General features: G+C 37.8%; 1 protein-coding gene across 1 annotated transcript in view; it reads left to right on the top strand.

Annotated features, from left to right (window-relative positions):
- Positions 1-21,167, top strand: part of WDR72 (WD repeat domain 72) — a 214,669-nt gene that overhangs the window by 30,908 nt on the left and 162,594 nt on the right. Inside the window, exons 9-11 of the mRNA XM_058427210.1 lie at positions 1,682-1,799; positions 2,193-2,413; positions 4,593-4,788. Of these exons, the coding sequence (XP_058283193.1) occupies positions 1,682-1,799; positions 2,193-2,413; positions 4,593-4,788 (535 nt within the window). The remainder of the gene's footprint in view (positions 1-1,681; positions 1,800-2,192; positions 2,414-4,592; positions 4,789-21,167) is intronic.

The following is a 21,167-nucleotide window of genomic DNA, read 5'->3' as shown; positions in this document are numbered from 1 at the left end:
TATATTGCACAAATAAAAATGTATTCTACATGCTTTACTCAAATGTCCTTAAACAAATCTAAATAAAATATTTTAGAGTTCATTCTTTATGAGCTGACTTTAAATAATTAGTAATAATTGAACTTTAATTTAATTGCCTATTAATTGGTGTGTAGGTTTTCTAGTTTTTAGCTACTATGGACAATGCAGAATGGATTATTATTGTACATATATGTGAGTATATCTGTACAGATATGTGAGTATATATCTTTGGCCACTTACTAAATGTTACTGACTTGTGCTTCAGTGATTGGCTGAAGTGGAGGAGTAAATGGCAGTGAACCAAAGAGAGGTAATGTACTGGTATACAGCTAAATGGCTGCTGTTAAAAGTTAGTGAAAAAGCGAAGACCCAGCAGTTTTTATCTAGGCTGATTTATCCTAATATCCAGAAAGCAAGAAAAAGCCATATTTGACTTGTAGCAGCTCAATGAACATTCCTCCTGGTGGGTTAGGAGATACAAAGTGAGGATGTGCCTGATGGAATAGAAGTTTCTGAAGTATAATAATAATTCTTTGAGGTTTATTTTCAGTTTGAATAAAGAGAGTTTGTGGTTTATGGTTCTTTCCAATTTGGGGGAGTTTAGCTAATGATGAAGGAAGAAGCAGTGTGGTTCGTGGGAAGAGGAACCCCCTAGCACAGTAGTGCGTCAGTAGTCCTGTGCCCTCATACAGCTGTGACTTGAAATGCCCATATGCCTACCAAGTGCCAAGCAGAGTGCTACAAAATTATAGACATTATCTTATTTATTCCACACAACAGTCTTGTCTGAAGTAAGGACTGTTATTATCCTAAATTTTCAGATGTAACATCTGTGGTTAAGAGGGAAAAGGCAACTAGCTATGGTGACATATCTAGTGAGTGATAGACCTGGCAAAAAAGGCAGATTAATTTAACAGCAATGCTGTACTCTTCAACATTTTGCTTTGCTTTTTCACACTTGGATGCGAGTCACTTAACCTCTCTGAGCCTCAGATGCTTTATCTGTAAAGCCAAGAGGTAGAATTAGGTAATCTCTAACATCTTTCAAAGCAAAAATATTTCCTGAAACTTTTATTTTCTTGTATACTAGACTTAGTCATTCTAATGTAAAGAATGACGGGCTGGGCGCAGTGGCTACCACCTGTAACCCCAGCACTTCGGAAGGCTGAGGCGAGTGGATCCCTTGAACTTGTCTCAAATAAAAAAAAAAAAAAAAAAGAAAAAATAAATTCTGAATTATTTTGTGGAGGTAAAAGAATATTCACTTTTTTTTTTGACGGAGTCTCGCACTGTCGCCCAGGCTGGAGTGCAGTGACACAATCTCGGCTCACTGCAAGCTCCGCCTCCTGGGTTCACACCATTCTCCTGCCCCAGCCTCTCTGAGCAGCTGGCACTACAGGTGCCCGCCACCACGCCTGGCTAATTTTTTTGTATTTTTAGTAGAGACGGGGTTTCACTGTGGTCTCGATCTCCTGACCTCGTGATCCGCCCACCACGGCCTCCCACATTGCTGGGATTACAAGCGTGAGCCACTGCGCCCGGCCATATTCACTCTTTTAGAACAGTGTTTACTATTCCATGACACTGGAATTGGTAACTTACTAATGTCCTTAAGAATTAATAGACTTTGTTTTTCTTTTCTTTTTTTTTTTTTAGACGGAGTCTTGCTCTGTTGCCCAGGCTGGAGTGCAGTGGCATGATCTCGACTCACTGCAACCTCCACCTTCCAGGTTCAAGCGATTCTCCTGCCTCAGACTCCCAAGTAGCTGGGACTATAGGTGCGAGCCACCACACCTAGCTAATTTTTGTATTTTTAGTAGAGATGGGGTTTCACCATGTTGGCCAGGCTGGTCTTGAACCCTTGACCTCAAGCGATCTGCCCATCCCGGCCTCCCAAAGTGCTGATATTACAGGCATGAGCCACCATGCCTGGCCTAGAATTAATAGACTTTGAACAACTAACTGTAGTGCTTCATCAAAAGCATACTCTGGCTTCTGGTGAGGCACTTGCTTTTCAAGATGATCTAAGGGTGTTCACTAGTTTTCTTAGCCAAGTGCATGCTTTAATTATATGTAATTTCCTTATGTTAAAATTTTATAAAACAGAATCTTGGGACGATTTTCTGAACAAAAATAACATCAGTATTATTTGGTGTTTCATTGTTTTTCAGATTCTCCCCCTCATAAAGTTCTTAAAGGCCACCACCAAAGTGTCACTTCATTGCTTTACCCACGTGGTCTCTCTTCGAAATTAGACCAAAGTTGGATGTTGTCTGGGGACCTAGAGTCATGTGTCATCTTGTGGGATATCTTTACTGAAGAAATTTTGCATAAATTCTTTTTGGAAGCTGGTCCAGTAACAAGTCTTTTGATGTCACCAGAGAAATTTAAAGTAAGACGAAGAGTAAAATATAACACCTAAATTTGAAAATTATATGAATTATAGAATACTTAATAAGACAAGTAAAAATGACCCATATTTCCAAAGAAAAGAAAACTATGAGTTCTATGTACTTATAATACAACTGGATGATTTATATATATTTATTTTTAATCTTTCTATATGAATTGTAGTATTATTATAACTTACATTATACAGATAATTTGGCTCTAAAGCAAAGATTTAGTCAATGCTTAGCTTTACAACACCCAATTAATTCTTTCTCTTCCAGTACTTACATCTGTTTTTTTCCTCTCATTCTATATCTTCGTTTTTAATGGAATTATCTTTTTTTTAAAAAAAGTAGATACTCAAGGCAAAAACAAGTCAAACAATATAGGAATCTATAAACTAGAAATTAACTTTTACCTTCAATAACTTCCACTTTGCAGTGAGCCGAGATCATGCTACTGCATTCCAGCCTGGGCAACAGAGCAAGACCTTGTCAAGAATTTCTTTTTATAATAATATTAATAAATAGTTACATTTGTCTTCTCTCTCTGTGTGTGTGTGTGTGTGTGTGTGTGTGTGTGTCAGGGTCTCACTTTGTCACCCAGGCTGGAGTACAGTAACGTGATCATGGCTCACTGCAGCCTCAACCTTCTGGGCTCCAGGGATCCTCCTGCCTCAGCCTCCCAAGTAGCTGGGACTACAGGCATGTAGTCCAGCTACTGTTTTTTATTTTTGTTTTTGTAGAGACAGAATCTTGCTTTGTTGCCCAGGCTGGTCTCCAACTCCTGGGTGCAAGGAATCTTCCCACCTCTGCCTCCCAAAGTGCTGGGATTACAGGCATCAGTTATTGCGCCCAGCACATTTTCTTCTTAAATGGGTTTTTATTTGCTTATTCATTTATTTAACAGAGAATGAGCTTTAATAAGTTTGTGAGCATCTACCTTGTTATGGGCAAAATGAAATTGCTTTAGGTAGAATTTTCTCATGAAATGTCAACTTAAATTCAGCTTTTGTAAAGTTGACATTTAAAAAAAAAAAACATGAACAACCAACTTTTGAGTTCTCTCTGTAGTAAAAGGACATGGTAACACGGGTAAAATGATTTTTTAAGTCAGTTAATTGGCTTATACACATTATTTCTCCACAGTCTATTCTTAACCATAAGATTTGTGTTCACATGGTATGTGTGTGTATGTATGGAAGTTTCCCGGAGCACGTTGGGCTGCCTGTTCTAGAAGCCGTGGAATGGGCAGGTTCTCCAGGAGATAGAATGGTTAGGGAAAAATGACATATGAGCCATTCTGCAATTGTAGGCTCCAGATCTATCACACCTGCCATTTTGTGATTTTTTTTTTCCTTACGATTTCTGGAGTGCACTTAATAAAGAATTAGGAAAGAAAACATGTACCCCACTCCTCCCCGCATCCCTGCCTCCAGAGAGGTTAATGATGAGTAATGGGCGTCTCAAGGTCTCCAAACTGATGCTTTAAACAAAACAGCCAAAATTCTGGCTAGATCATTAGAATCCACCTTGGATAGTAATTGTCCTAACCTGTTCAAGGTAACCACATGCTGACTTTTTAAAAAGCATCTTAAGGATTGTTGTCCTGGGAACCTATTTTTGGTCCTTATGTCTTTGAGGCTATACATTCAGTTGGAGCTATCTAATGCTTACCTCTTTTAGATTGTGTCTACACTGAGTTTCCTGTTTGGATTAGAATCTGTATAGTTCTGGGAATAGCACCAAATCACATTTTGAGGCTTTAAGTGGAAAATATCAGCTCATGATACCCTTGGGCCTAAGCTTGTGTCTACAAATAGCTTCTTTTTGTGGCAACAAATTAGTTCTGGGGTTTATTTTATTCTGCATTATTTCCGATGTCTGCCTCGCTGCCTGAATTTGCTGAGTGATGGCCAAGTCCTTCGTTTATCTTATAAGTAGATCTGTCCTGGATTCATCTTTTGACCTTCCTGAGAAGTTGTTGAGCTTAGACTCTACTCTGTGTTTAAAGCTCCTCTGTAGAGGGTTACATGGAAAGCTGCTGTAGAAAGCAGAAATATCCTTTTTGTAAATGGGGCTTTAACAAAACTTTTTTATGTTACTGGGGGAAAAAATCTGACTTACTCATAAAGAAAGCATTTGACTATTTACTCACATAAGCATGTTGTTTTTTCACAGCTAAGGGGTGAGCAGATAATTTGCTGTGTGTGCAGTGACCATTCCGTGGCTCTCCTTCACCTTGAGGGAAAGAGTTGCCTCCTGCATGCCCGGAAGCACCTTTTTCCTGTGAGGATGATAAAATGGCACCCGGTTGAGAATTTTTTAATTGTTGGATGTGCAGATGACTCAGTCTATATCTGGGAAATTGAAACAGGTAAATTGAAGTTTTACCCCTTTCATTCTTTATATATTTATGATGTACAAGCATTTGACCAGATGGAAAGTTTCAGAGAAGATACGGTGATGACCTCATTTGCTTTAACCTTTGTTTGGGCTGCATTTAATGGCTTCAGTTAAAGATACGTGTGCAAAATAAAACACAATGGCCCAAGTCAGATCCTGACCAACTGATGATTAGCTGACAGGGCAGTGCACAGGAATGAGCCGGATATTTCTGGAAGCTATAAATAAAAACATAGTTATCTACTTTAATTATTAACAAGAGAGAAGTTTAGTGTCCTACTGGTCTCAAATTATCATTAAATTCTGCTTTCTTCAGCATGCTCACCATCTCAGCAACATTTCGAGCTAATTGATGATCAGTAATAATGGAATATAATTAATTATAAAACTCCAAAAAGTTGAGTCAGGGAAATTGAAAACTGAGTGGCTCAATTGAACTTTTGATATCATATCATAGAGAATGTAGAGTTTAAACTTTTTAAAATTAAAAAAAAATTACTACATAACTGAAGATTGAGAGTAATACTTTCCAGAAAATGCTGGAACATATCAAATAAGGTGAGGTAATTGATGGACGTGAGTCAGGGGAGTTCGTTTCAGAGTACATTTCACTGAAACTATAGCATGATTTTTATTGATTAATCAGTGGTGGTTTTATGTTGGGTGTTATTAACAGACTGGATAGTTTATAATATTATAGTTTAGAGCCATACTTCACCAAAATAATTGCTGTTTTCTTTGCATTTGACTGTCATGTGTAAGTGATGATGACTAATGTACTAGTGTTTAGAGGGTGCAACCTAATACTGCCTTACATTTATAAATTGTTTTATAGCTTTGATGAGCTTTCCTGCTCATTTTCACAGATTCTCACAACTTCTGAGGTAGGTCGGAGAAGTATTATTCACCATTTTATTGATGAGGAATTTGCAGATATGATACATAAATGTACAAGACTGTACAACTAATAAGTGGTGAACCAGTTTGAGGGTCTTGCTTGTTCTTTGCACAATATACACAAAATTAGGAGAGTTTTGGAATTCTTGATTTGAGCAACAGTTAATTATAATAGATAAAATAGGCCCTAAAGCCTGGGCTTGCCTCCAGAGCCTGTTAATAGGACCTGAGATCATATTACATTGCTTCTTTGCTTGTCAATCTCCTCATCTATGAAATGGGGTAAAAATACTGCCTTCCTGTCAGGATTAAATGAGCTAATACCTACAATGCTTATAAACAGTACCTGCAGGTGGTTAGCCCTTAGTAATAGTTGACTATTGTTGTTATCAAGGAGTGCAGCAAAGTCTTGACTTCTGCTTGTAAAATATAAGCCTGTAAATCACATATGCTTATTAATGTGCCCAATTGCTTTTCAATTGTGAACACTTGGTAACTAAACATATTTTTCATGGGTGATAGAATCCAGCAAGAATAAATAAATGTCTGGGCACTCACGAGTGTTTATGGTCCCCTTTTCCCGTTGGGATACCCTTAGGCTATGTAACTTTTTATTTATGTATTTCTTTGGCAGAGTGGGAAGTAAAGCAAAGCCAAACCGTTAATACTTCTTGAGATTATATTTATTCCCATTCTGTATTTTAATTTTGTTATTTCTTTTTTATACTCCCTCAAATACATAACCAAATGTTGAAGAACGTTTGAAAAATAAATATAAAGAAAAACAAATAATCCTATCCTACTACTTAATAAGTGCTATTAATATTTTGATTTGCTTTCTGTCAGACATTTTTCTATGTCAATAAATAGATATTTACTGTATTTTAGTCTATATTGTACTTCAGTCACAGTCCTGGCAGGAAACTGAAGTCAACCCAGATGGGTCAAATGAAGAGACTTGAATGAAAGGACTATTTATAGAGGTGTGGGCAGGGATTAGGGACCAGACAAGGAATGGATGGTGAGGGCCTCCAGCACCCAGGCACTGGCAGCATCAGGAAGCTCTGGCCACCTCTAGGACTGAAGCAAAAAGGGGAGAAAACATTGTTGTTGGAACCCAGTGAGAGTTGAAGCTCAGGAGGAGTGGTCACCCCATGAAGTCATAGAAAAGAAGCAGCTCCTGCCAGAGATGGAGGACTCACATAGAGAGGGGAGGATTGGAAGAAATTCTTTCTTCTTCTGCAATCACCTCCATTAATTTAATCCACTCAAAGTGAGAGAGGCAGGGCATTCAGTTCTAGGCATCAGCCTCCCTGTGCACAAAAAAGGAAGGACACGGAAGGGTAGGAAAGGACGGGGTGGGTTGTCACATGGACAATAATCGATAGAGTTGTCATTACGGACATACTAGGCTTTAATTGAGGAATCTCCTAAAGTTTGTTTTAGAATTTCCATATCAAACAGTATGCATAGGTTTAGTGCCAAAGTAACCTATAGAATATAAGTTGTTCATCTTTTGATTATCTATATTAATAGTTTAAAAACAATCTCAACTCATCTTAAGATGAGCTTGTAATTGGTGATGATAGTATTAATGATTCTACCCAGACCTTCACATTTGTGATGTGCCTCTTCACTTCTTTAGACACAATCCCATTGACCACCTCATTTGAGCCTCACAACACCCTGTGAAGGTGGCTGATGGCCGAACTTGCTGTATCACATTCATTCCTTTTGAATAAGTTCATGTCGTTCCTTTATTCTTGTGTCTGGTGTTGCCTTTGTTGTGTTCTGCCTTTAATCTCTGCAATTTTAATTTTGGTTACAATTTAGTGAATTATGTTTTCTTTTCCAAGCCAGATTTCAGCCGGCTAAGATGCTTCCATCATGTTTACTGTACTTGATTTCTGTTTTATTCTTTACTTATAAAGGTTGAATGGTCTGAGATCAGGAAGTGTTTCCATTTATATTTTCATAAAGCTAGGGGGAAAATACCAACTAAAGCCAAAACAGGCTGAAAAGAGCTATTTGAAGGTATGGAATACACTTACTCATGGATGTGCCTGGCACATGAATGATAAATGAATGAGTGAACTAATTAATCCAAGTGCTCTTACCTCAGTAGATTGAGTATGAATTAATTCACCTTAACATTGGCCAGTTGTGGCTCTCAGATCCTGGCTGCCCAACTGTAAGCGGGTCCTTAGCTTTCTGCTTCAAGTCTTCCCTAGGGTTTTGGAGTTCACAGGGTATATTCCACCTCCTCAGGTGAAGGTCTGTGTATTTCCTACTCCAGTCAATTTTTCCTGGCCTTTGGCCTTTTAGTTTTGCTATTCTCTCCATAGGGTTCACACTTAGTTCCATGTGTGAACATACCTATTCCTACTTTCATTCCTCCAGCACTCTGCGTCCTCTAACTATGTGAAGGAGGAATAAATTGACATAAAGGTATTTATCAGATCTCTCAGCACTAGAGCAACTCCAGAGCCCACAGAGAGAAAATAGGAGGTGTTAGTGGGATAAGAGTTTTGAGGAAAGGGGCCTAAAAAGAAAAGGCAGGAAAAGGGGCTGGAAGCCAAAAGTAATTAATTCTCAACTTGCCAAAAGTCTGCTTTGGTGGGAGCTTGGGAAGTATGGGGTGTAGCATAAGTCCCTGTGCCACCCTTCCTTGGTTATAGAGGAAAAGTTTTGAGGCCTCTTCCGTTTTTCACAAATACTTTATAAGAGCCTATTCTCACTCTACTTACGAGTCTCTTTGGCACAATACGTAAGCATATTCTAGAGTCATGTACCACTGTGCCTATTTTGTCTTGGACTGATAAGGGGTGTTTCTTTCTGTGATAGGTGGCATAGTGAGATGGATGACAGGGTAAATTTTGGGGTCATAGGTGGACACACTCTTGGGAGTGGCAAACAACTGAGGTAAAGAAATGTTTATGTGACACTGAGGGCCCTCGTCCTCTGGCTAAAAATGTGGTGCTGCCAGGTTAGGAGTGATGAGGGCATCCAGTTTTGCTTATTGATTTGCCGGATGTCCCATGATGTTTAGGCCTGATTAGGAAAGGAAAATATTGCAGATGTCATTTTGATTAATATTTGAGCTCCCACAGTGTATTTGGCACTGACAACTCTGGGAGGCTTGGTCGCCCTCATTGCTGTGAGACACAATAGGGGTAATAATGTATTACTGATTTTATTTTCCCTAAATTACATACCAGAAATAAATCTTAGCTCTGAGCTAATTATTCTTTTAAGAATTGAATTTAAAATAATTCTGAGTACTACTCTTTTCACAGTAGTGGATTTATATAGCAGATAATTTGTGTAATGAATTTCTTGTGTGTTATTAATGTAACTTTCTATTGAAGGTTTCTGTTAAGTGTACAAACTATGTTGGGAAATAAGCCATATTAAGTAATTGCCCTTTTTTGTGTGGGACAATGAAACCTTGTTTTCTTAAAAATAATACTTTTTAAAAATATCTTAAGATGGATCAGAAACACTTTTTTCTGTAGAGGCCTGGATAGTAAATGTTTTCTGCTTTGTGGTCCATATGATCTTTGTTACAACTACTGAACTCTCCTCTTGTAGCATAAGTGAAGCCATAGACACTACATAAAGGAGAGGGTGAGGTTGTGTTCCAAGAAAACTTTACTCACAACAGCAGGCAGCGGGCTGGATTTGGCCTGCATCTGTAGTTTACAGACCCCTGAGAATGATGATTGTTCTTTTTGAAGACATTGATTTCGTAATAACTCATTCTTAAAGCAGTAGAAAATGTTTGATCCATTATACCTCACTGTAAGCAGGACAGGTATAGTTATACCCATTTTACCAGTGAGGATATAGAACACAGAGAAGTTTTGTGAGTTTGAAGGTCCCCAGAGTAGGTGTTGGCACAGGCACTAGATTATATGTCTCCTTCTTCCATTCTGGTGTGTTCTTCACTTACCGTGCAATAGGAACCCCTCTTGCAGATGGAGGTCAGCCTTTTGAGACTGTCAAGCAGGGAATTAGATAAGAACAGCTTTGAAAAGAAAGGAGATGGCTGCCAGGAAGCCTGCTACAAGATCTCCTAAAGGAGAGGGTCTCTGGCTGTCTTTCAGAGCTTGGCTCTAAATTTACACATAGTTCTAATGGCTCTGGTCGTCTGATTTCTCAGATGACAGATTAGCCGCAGCAAATTACGAGTGGGGAGGCTGTTCGTGGCGGGCACTCTGATAGCAGAAGCGACAGCTGATGGGAAGGGAGGAGAAGCACAAGCTATGTATCACTGCTCAGGGCTGTCTTTCTTGTGCTCACAGGAAGATAGGTGCCAAAATAGAAAAATGCTGAAATTGCTCCCCCTACTCAGCAAGCTCCTACAGATCTCTGCACAGACCATGGAAAGCTGCCAGTCCACATCCCGTGACTCCTGTTGGAGAACTGGGCTGGCTTCTTCCCAGGTACTGCTGGGCTCCGGAGGAATATTTAAAAGTATTGTATCCATGGTGGATTCCAGACCTAAGGACATCTCAGAAGCAGCTTGGGGCTTGGGTTTAGGGGACTGAAGTCTTTGACCAATTAGTAGGTAGAAATCAGCGTCCATGGGAGTCTATTTTTGTTCGTTTCTTCCAGTTCCTGCTCAGGTAATGTGGACTGTGTAACACTGAGCAGAAAGCCTCATGATTATAGCATGGCATGAGCACCCAGCCTCTGATTATGACGTGGTTTCTGTGGGAAAACACACTCCAAGTTTTAAACATTTTTTATACAGAGCATTGAAACAAAACCTTTTCATAAGAAATTAAGGAAGTAAGGAAGAAGATACGTTTCAGAGTTATTTTCACCACAGGTGTTAAATTTTCGTTCTTTTTCGCCTTGCCAGTAGGAAGTCAAAACTTCCACCTTTTAATCTCTTTTTCTTATTAGAAATAGTAGTAGTTAGCTGGAAAATTATTCAATCCACAATACTGCAAAGTGGAGCACTTGTTCTTCCATGTTTTCAAAGTGCATAGGCTTAGAAATAACTAATTTTAAAAAGTTTTTAAAAGAAAAAAGAAAAAGATAAAAATATAATGAGTTTTGTCAACCAACAGCTAATAGCTCATGTTTTTCAAAAATATTCAGCGTTTAATCTTGTCCTATAGATTTGAGTTTGCTTTAATAGTTTACAGTGAGGGGTATGTAGAATATGTGCAAGACACGGTTTTTCAGAAATATAGCCATATTTGCCTCATTAGACTAGAATTGTGTGGTTAAATTCCTACTTTGCCACACCAAAATATTATACAAGTTTACTACATGGAGAAGTAACTTGCCAGTCCACAGGTTTTACTTGGTCACCTTCTTTTATGGTATACAACATCTAGTATTCCCATACATATAAAATAACATTGAAAATTACACTAGTGACCAACTATGCCATTCTGAGAAACAATATTGCTTGGTTTTCTCCTCAAGGTCACCACTTTGTAGATATCAGGTCAAGGTTATGTTGTGTTGACAGTCTTGTGAGCACAACCAGTATACGACTTTCATTATAGGTATGTTAAAGGTAGGTTTGGGGTATGCCGCATCCTGCAGGTAATAGTCTCTCTAGTATGTCATTTTCTCGAAGCCACGTTATTTTGTTGTGGTAGATTACAGATGGAACCCTCTTGGGATGATTGGTTTTAGAAAAGAAAAATAGGATACCTTAAAGTATAGGGTGGGATTTTTCCTATGTCACCTTTTCCAGACCTCTTTCTTATTATAATAATTACTGATGTTATTACTCAACATATATTTTTAGTTTACTGACCATTTTTGGAATGTTTGTTTCTGTCTCCTTTGCCCTAGTTATCACAGTTCCACTGCAGCTTGTGATTTTGATTCATGCAATATTGTGCATGTGTACATGTTTGCATGTGTATGCACATGCTTTTGTATATGGACTTTGCAGTTTAGCTACGAAATATTTACACAGTTGTCAAAATTTGATCTCTTAAGTAGGTGACAATATGGAGGAGTTATGTACATGAGCCCTGGGAGTCAGCTTGCCTAGTTTTGAATTCTCGTTCCACTCTTTTTATTCTATATTACATAAATCAAGTTTGAACTCCTCAAAACACCATCTCTTAATGGCAGCGAGGGCTGAATAAACATTAACTATTATTTATTATAAATCCTTCATGAATTACCCTACTAGTGTGTACTAAGGATTCATTATTCCTGACTCCTTAACTCCTTCTCTCCATTCTAATTGTGCTCAATAATTATTTCCTGTTCTGGTGAAATGCATACCACTGTGAAGGACACTAGAATTATCACATGTGGTTTCCCTCCTTAAAGAGCTTTCAGTGTAATCAGGGAAAACTTGTACCTTTGAAACAATTTGAAAAAATATAAAGCAACATATAAGAAAGTGGCATATGGAATATACTAAAGTGTCCAAAGGTACTGATAAGTATTCCTGTGGGGAGAGTTTTATGACTTGTTCCCATAGCACAATGCACTTCCCCTCTCATAATTACACTTCTGGGGTTGACATCTGTCTTTCTCACTAATCTGAAAACATCTTGAGGGCAAGAATTCTGCCCGTATTGTTCACTGTTCTATTTCTAGAAGCTGATATGGCACCTGACACATAGGAAGAACTCAACAAATATTTATTCAATGAAAAAATATTTAGCTTCCATGAGCACAAGTAATGCCACATGATTAATTATTCACCTTTAATCTGTCAAACTAATACTATTGCCTAGTGTTCAAAGACAGAAGATTTTTCCTCTGTTAACATATGCAGTCTTTGGCAAATTCCTAAATTGACCAGAGCCCTAGTTTCTTCATGGTAATAATGAAGATACTTGACACACACTGTTTGCAGAAAAGATGTATGAAGTTACTGTATGTGGAATACTGGCTTTATTTTTGTTAAATATCTATCTATCTATCTATCTATCTATCTATCTATCTATCTATCTATCATCTATCTATCTATCTATCTATCTATCTATCTATCTATCTATCTATCATCTATCTATCATTTTACATGTTTGCTGTAATAAAAAAGAAACCCAAGCAATGAAAGAAAGAAATAGATGAAGTTTACAAAATTTAAAAACCTTTGTGTATCAAAGGTTATTATCAAGAATGTGAAAAGACAATCTACAGAATGGGAAAAGTAATTTGCAAATTATACGTCTGTTAATGGTCTAATACCCAGAATATATAAGGAACTCCTATGGCACAGCAACAAAAGACGAGTCACTCAATTCTGCAAAGGACATAGGGCTGGACAAGGTGGCTCATGCCTGTAATTTCAGCACTTTGGGAGGCTAAGGTGGGAGGATCACTTGAGTCCAGGAGTTTGAGACAAGACTGGGCATCATAGTGAGATCCCATCTCTATAAAAAAATTAAAAAATTAGCCAGGCACAATGGTACATAGCAGTAGTCCCAGCTATTCTGGAGGCCGAGGTGGGAGGATCACTTGAGTCGGGGAAGTTGAGGCTGCAGTGAGCTGTAATCGTGCCACTGTGCTCCAACCTGGGTGACAGAATGAGACCCTATAAATGTTATCAACATCATTATTCTTCAGGGAAATGCAAATCACAATTATAGTGAAATACCATTTCATATTCACTAGGATACTTATAATTTAAAAAGTGGAAAACAGAGAGTATTAGCAAAAATGGAGAAAATAGGAACTCTTGTACATTGCTGGTGGGAATATAAAATGGTACTACCACTGTAGAAAACTGTGTGACATTTCCTCAAAAAGTTAAAAGTAGAATGATGACATGACCTAGCAATTCCACTCCTAGGTATATACCTAAAGGAAATAAAAACATACCCACACAGAAACTTGTACATAAATGTCTACAGTAGAATTATTCATAATGGCCAAAGTACAGAAACAACCTAAATGTCCATCAATGGAGGAATCTCCGTAGACTAATCTCCTGTTAGTCTAACAAATCATAATATACACGTACAATGAAGTGTTACTGCACCCTCAAAGTGTAGCAAGTTGTCATGCTACAACTTGGATGAACCTTGAAAACATGCTAAGTGAAAGAAGTCAGACATACACAAAAATGCGCATACTGTATAATTCTCTTTTATATGAAATATCCAAAAAAGGCAAATCCATAAAAACAGAAAGCAGATTGGTGGTTGTAAGGAGATGCGGTTGTGGGAGGGTGGAGAATGGGGAGTGATTACTTAATGGTGTTGGATATTCTTTCGGGAAGATGAAAATGTTGTGAAACTAGAGAGAGTTGGTGGCTATACAGCATTGTCAATGCACTAAATGCCGCTGAATTGTGTAGTTAATGTATATTATGTCAATGTTACCTCAATTTAAAAAAAAATACATTAAGTATAAAGGCAATTCTTAAAAGCAGTAGAATCTCAACATTTGCAGAAAATCATTGTTAAAGGTTGGTCTATTATACTTTCAATGTTTTCGTTTATATATTAACATATACAAAGATATGCTCATATTTATTTTCATATTGTGATTTTAAGATTTTTCTGATTTTAATTATCCTTTATAGTCATATGTATTTTATTTGCAAATGTTAAATCATTGTTGGAAAAAAAGGGTTCATTGACATCCCCAGATTGTTGAAGGGGTTCATGGTGTAAAAAAGGTTAAGAACTCTTGTTAGTCTAAGAGATTTTGAATTACTCAATGGTAGCAGTACAGTTGGGAAGTATAAGTGAAAATCTGCTATTTTATTTGTCAGGCTGTCTGTATTTGCCGTCCATACAATTTGTAAAAAAATCAGAGCATATATATATATATCATATATATAGCATATATATATATCTCATATATGGTATATATATATATGATATATATAGATACATCATTGATTAGGTCCCTTCTTCCTTTCTCTCTCTCCTGCATGGTTCTTACCCAAGTAATTATAAATTAATATACTTAATATTCATTATATTGTGTGCGTGTGTGTGTGTGTGTGTGTGTGTTTAAAATCTATTTTCTATGGGGAAATAGGTACATGTAAAATACATAATGTAATGTAAGAAAGAGAAAGAGCAATTTATAGTAGCCAAAGACAGTTGTTTCATAGGATTCAGTTAGTATAAAAAACAAAGTAAATTTTGTGTAGAGAAGATACTATCCTTATTTTAAAAAATTGTGTACGGATACATAATATTCTACATATTTCTGGGGTACATGTGATACTTTCTTATATGCTGGTATGTGTAATGATCAGGTTAGGGTATTTGGGGTTTCCATCACCTTGAGTATTTATCATTTCTATGTGTTGGGAACAATCAGGTTATCTCTTCTTGCTGCTATGAAATGTATAATACATTGCAGTTAACTCTAGTCACCCTGTTCTATGCCAAACATCAGAACTTATGCCTTCTAAGTATGTGTATATACCCTGATATGGTTTGGCTCTGTGTCCCCACCCAAATCTCATCTCAAATTGTAATCTCTGTGTGTTGAGGGAAGGGAGGGACCTGTTGGAAGGTGATTGGATCATGGGGGCAGTTTCCTACATCCTGTTCTCATGATAGTGAGGGAGTTCTCACGAGAGCTGATGGTTTTAAAAGTGTTTGGAAGTTGCCGCTTTACACTTCTCTCCTACCACTGTGTAAGGCATCCCTTGTTTCCCCTTCACCTTTTGCCATAACTGTGAGTTTCCTGAGGCTTCCACGGTCATAAAGAAATGTGAGTCAATTAAACCTCTTTCTTCCATAAATTATCCAGTTTCTGTTATTTCTTTATAGCAGTGTGAAAACAGACTAATACGGAGAACTGGTACAAGTAGAGTGGAGTACTGCTATAAAGATAACCTGAAAATATGGAAGCAACTTTGGAACTGAATAACAAGCAGAGGTTGGAACAGTTTACAGGGCTCAGAAGAAGAGGCTGGGCGCGGTGGCTCACGCCTGTAATCCCAGCACTTTGGGAGGCCGAGGTGGGTGGATCACGAAGTCAGGAGATCAAGACCATCCTGGCTAACATGGTGAAACCCCGTCTCAATACAAAAAAATTAGCCAGGCTTGGTGGCGGGTGCCTGTAGTCCTAGCTCCTTGGGAGGCTGAGGCAGGAGAATGGCGTGAACCCAAGAGGCAGAGCTTGCAGTGAGCCAAGATCGTGCCACTGCACTCCAGCCTAGGCAACAGAGCGAGACTCTGTCTCAAAAAAAAAAAAAAAAAAAAATCAGAAGAAGAAGACAGGAAGAATATGTCGGGAACTGGAATAAAGGTGACTCTTGTTATGCTTTAGCAAAGAGTCTGGCAGTATTTTGCCTCTGCTCTAGAGATATGTGGGACTTTAAATTTGAAAGAGATGATTTAGGGTATCTGGTGGAAGAAATTTTTAAGCAGCAAAGCATTCAAGAGGTGACCTGGATTATTCTGAAAACATTCAGTTTTATGCATCCATGAAGAGATGGTGGGGAAAAAAATCAGAGCAAAAATACGGTAATAAGAAAGAGTTTGACCTTACTTTGAACCAAATTAAATCAAGCAATTAATACTGCATCACTGCAGAGAGTCGTATAAGTCTCATTGTATATATATTTTATATTTCAATGTAGAGACAAGACCCAGTGGACATCTTTACATGCATGTGCATGCAAACAGACATGTGAGTGCATGCGGGGTGGGACATGTGAGTGCCCACCCAACAGGCCCACCACAGTCATCCTCTTTAGTTCCATCTTGTGAACATGGATCTCCACTTTGGTGAAATTATGTAATTGTTAACTTGATCTTATAGTTTTACAAACTTTTCAAAGTAAGGACATTCCAAGGATGAAGTAGTAAAATGGTCTGCATAAAGTGGTTTCTGATGTGCTTTGTAAAATTCAGGTATCACATTGAAAGGCTGTCAACAAAACAGGCACATGTAATTTTTCCCCCAAATTTAGAGTTTTTGTCAGTCTTTATTAGTTATAAACATTGGAAGAATTACCTACATTTTATTACAGAATTATACTTTATATGAACATATTTTTATATGGTTTTTAGGTATCCATGACTTATTTAAAAATTCTACATCATTTGATTCACTTTTTTTTCAAGTGACACACACAGGTATTTGTGTATGTGTGTGTGTGCATTTTAATTGAGATATTATTCAACTCCACCTTTTTTTGGTTCTCCTGACATCTTAATATACATTAGGCATATTATTGTGGTATTTGCAGGATGTCTTCAGAACATTTTGTGTGCTCAGAAACAAATAGGAAAATCAATACAATCTCATTCTAATGATAAAAATAAATATTGTCTGCTCTTAAAATTACTTTCACCAATTAAGTCCCACTCTTTGCTGCCTTTATTGTTTCCTTTGGCAGTTGCTATCTTACTGGGTTTTCCTTTAGTAAAGAAAATACTGGCTGTAATCAGTTTCAGCGATTCCCGTGGTCTGATTACAATTTTGGATTGAGTTCTGGCTGATTAGTTTGTTATGCATCTGGTGTCTGCATTTAATATTTATGGGGGCTTCACCTACAACAGTAGAAAAAGAAACACATCAGGATGGCTGCTCTTTGGCTCCTCCTTAACTAGGCCCTTTCTTCAAGCATTTTATATGACACTTGGAACGTTAGTGGGTTTCACAGCTGCAACGTTTAGTGGAAATAAACCCAAAGGAGCCATCTGCCCTCCCCACGCTGCCTTCTTTCAATTCCCTAGCAACTTCCCAGTAGCCAGCTGCCACAGAAACAATTGGAAACGCAAGACTCAGTGGACTGTAATGATTGTTATTCTCTGGGAAAGTAGGTTCTCTGATTTGGCTGAGAGATAAAGGATACTGGATGCACTTGATTCATCTGACTGTATCAATAATATCCAACTCCTACTATTTGCTTACCTGTTAGGATTTGATGGGAAAGGTCTTTTGAGTTTCTAGGGATGAACTAGATGAAAACAAATTCAAAAGTCAAGTCCTTGGCTTGGGAGTGGTGAGCAGAGAATTTGACAGAGGGAATGTCAGATTTTATCTTCTGTGCTGCAAATAATGTTGCCTGCTGATCTCAGCCTTGTCAATGCATCCCAGGCAATAGATTGGCCCACCGCTTTCCCCAGTCCTTTTCACATTTGAGGGAAGCAGGTTCCATTCCACTTAGGCCCATGTGCTGAGAAGACAAAGGACCTGCTTCAGCCCTTGGAGCATCTGAGTACCCAACACTCCACTGAAGGGCACACGATGTCATCTTACAGTTCATCAGTTGAGCAGATAGCAAGTTGTTTTTGTAAATTTAGTAAATGAATTGTACTTTCTGCTAATAAAAACATTTAGAAAATTTATGGGGTTGAGGTTCTAGGAAGATAACTAAAATAAGAAGATTTGATAAAAACAATTGGCTTTAACCCATGATTTACCCTGCAGGTTAACTTTCTTTGGTCACCACATTTTTCTTACTTCTAGAAGTATCAACTGTAAGTCAAGTTTGAAAATTACAGTTACATGTTCCTTATTAGAGGTCTATCATTTAAAAAAAGAAATTCTCTCCATATCTTACAACCATGTTAGTTTTCTTAAGCTTGGTCTGTTAGCAAAGTTATCTCCCATCAATAATTGTGTAAAGAAACTTGTGCTTCTTTTAAACATTGAATTTAACAGAATTGTTAGTACATTATGATCTAATCATAGAGGGCATAGACAAAACAATCAGCCAAGCTTGGGGTTGGAATTGCATGACTAAGCATACTTGTATAGATATAAATAGGCGCTAAATGCATGAGTTAATATCCGATATTGTAGGAAACTGAGCATTCTATTAACCCATCTTATCTCAGAGAATATTTCTGGTTAGTTCTGGCCACCTCGCTACCAGTTATTTGGAGTATAGGCCTACATTCTCTCAGCCAAAATTTACAAATCTAAAAATCTCTGAAAATAAGTTTTTAATAGTTCATGGTAAAGCAAAATAACCAAAATTTAAATTGCGTAAGATTATTTATTTCACTAAGTATAAGTATTCTTCCTTTTCTTTCTTTTTTTTTTTGCTGCAGATATATAGCATGTTTTATTACTGTCTGCTCTGTTAGACCTTGCTCCAGTTATTATATAATATGCATATGTGCATTATTTTATGTCTCCAAAATCTGAAAAATCGTGAATTCCAAGTTCCTATGGTCTCAAATGTTTTGGATAAGGAATTGTAGGCTTCTGTGATTTTTCTCTGAGATTCTTTCCAAAGTAACTAGGGGTTTCCTACAAAATGCCATCTCTACTCTGTATCTTTGCCTCCCATTGATTTAATACAGTTTAATCTGGCTTTTGCCACACTTTTTCCATTGGAACTCTTCTTCCTATACCTCACTGCCAAGTTGAGTTGCCATGCTCTGGGTCACAGGTACTTGACTTGTCTGCAATCGCTCTGCCATCAATGTCCTTCTTTCCTCCCTCTCTCTCTCCATCATCAGCCTCATATGACACTGCCTTCTCCTGATGGCCAGTGGTCCCTCTTTCTCACACTGTCCTACTTCTACATGCTTTCTGTATATTATTCTTTGGTTTTATTCTCAGAGTTTTCTTTTTCTTTGTATTTTCTTTGGGCTGTCTTATTAACACAGATGCGTTTTTATTATGATGATTGCGGTAAAATATAAACAAAGATGTGGGATCTTTATATAATATAGAATTTACCATTTTAAGCTTTTTGAAGGATACAGTTCAGTGGCATTAAGTATACTCACATTGTTGTGCAACCATCACCACCATCCCTCTCCACAACTTTTTCAACTTCTTTAAATGAAACTCCATACCCACTGAACAGTAATGCCCCATTTGTCCTTTCCCCAATCCCCTGGCAACTGCTATTCTACTTTCTGTTTCTATGAATTTACCTATTCTGGTTTGGGTGTATCATATAAGTGGAATCATGCAATATTTGCTCTTTTGTGACTGGCTTATTTCACTCAGCATGATGACTTCAAGGTTCATCCATTTTATAGCATGTGTCGGAATTTCCTTTTTTAAGGCTGACTGATACCCCATTTTAGGTGTATACAACATTTTATTCATCCATTCATTATTTGATGGACACTTGGGTTGCTTCCATCTTTTGGCTCTTGTGAATAATGCTGCTATGAACATGAGTATACAAATATCTATTCACATCCTTGTTTTCAGTCAATTTTGGTATATACCCAGAAGTCAACACAGGTGCTTTAGACCATGATGTATACATTATGAGAGGTGGGGGATAGAACCTTTTGGCATAGGATAAGCAGCCACACATACTGGGGTCTTTACCAGACAGGGGACCACAAGAGGGAGGAAGAGCAAGTTGTTCTCTAATTCAGAACTGGGTAGGACAAAGGCTGATGCCAGAAAGTCTCTGTTCTGTAAGACTCCCTCTGTAGTAGAGATAAAGTATATGCACCTGTATACAAAACACCTAGAGGAAGTGGCAGCAGAGATTATAAACTACAGAAATAAGGATGATAGTGAGAAGGGATAGGGTAGAATGCTCTGGGAAAAGAAGAAGGAAAAGGAAATGGTTCTATAGAATTAAGAGCCCACCAAAGACCACTGGCTATATAGGGAACCTGTGTAGCCATTCCATAGAAGTCCTAATCAGTACCTGTTTCTTAGCCCCAATACTATCAATAATGTCTAGTGATGAATTTGGATTATTTGAATGATAAACTATTGCTACATTTATTTCGTAAGCCTTCAGTAAAAGATAGAATTATACATTTTCAGAGGTGGCAAAAACATTAAAAAATAAAATGTTTTAAGGGCAGATGGAATGGGATCTTCCTACTCTTTTACATGAACTATTGAAAAATTTCCTAACTGGTTGTCTTGCCAATAAAGGTCTTTCTTCAGTTCTCTTCTCTGTATTGCCAATCAAACATTCCGTACTTTAAATCTATCTCTAAACCTGCCAGTCCCCATGGTCTCTGGTGGAAATGTAATTCTACCACATGGCATTATGGTCCTTCCTGTCTTTTTAGTTAAAATACTTTCCCTAATCACCCTCCCAACCATAGGAAACACTAATACCCTGTCACTTATTCTTCCTGATCCTCCATTTCTTTGCAGTTAACTGGATTCTTTTAAGAATTAAAGGGCACTTAAAAATACTCAGTTAGTGGTAGATAATGGCAATTTTGATGATGATGATGATAATTAAAGAAGAGAAGGATGAGAAAACAATATTTTATCTCTTACATGTGCTTCTGTATTAGTCTGTTCTCACACTGCTAATAAAAACATACCTGAGACTGGGTAATTTACAAAGAAAAGAGGTTTACTTGACTCACAGTTCCACATGGCTGGGGAGGCCTCACAATCATAGCGGAAGGCAAATGAGGAGCAAAGTCATGTCCTCCATGGCAGCAGGCAAAAGAGAGTGTGTGCAGGAGAACTCCCCTTTATAAAACCACCAGACTATTTACTATCATGAGAACAGCACAGGAAAGACCTGACCCCATGATTTAATTACCTCCCACTGGGTCCCTCCCAAGGCACATGGGAATTATG

This window comes from Hylobates moloch, unplaced genomic scaffold, assembly GCF_009828535.3.
Source record: "Hylobates moloch isolate HMO894 unplaced genomic scaffold, HMol_V3 SCAFFOLD_14, whole genome shotgun sequence".
NCBI classification, from domain to species: domain Eukaryota; kingdom Metazoa; phylum Chordata; class Mammalia; order Primates; family Hylobatidae; genus Hylobates; species Hylobates moloch.
The sequence above is the reverse complement of the archived record's forward strand: the minus strand, read 5'-3'. Positions and strand labels throughout refer to the sequence as shown.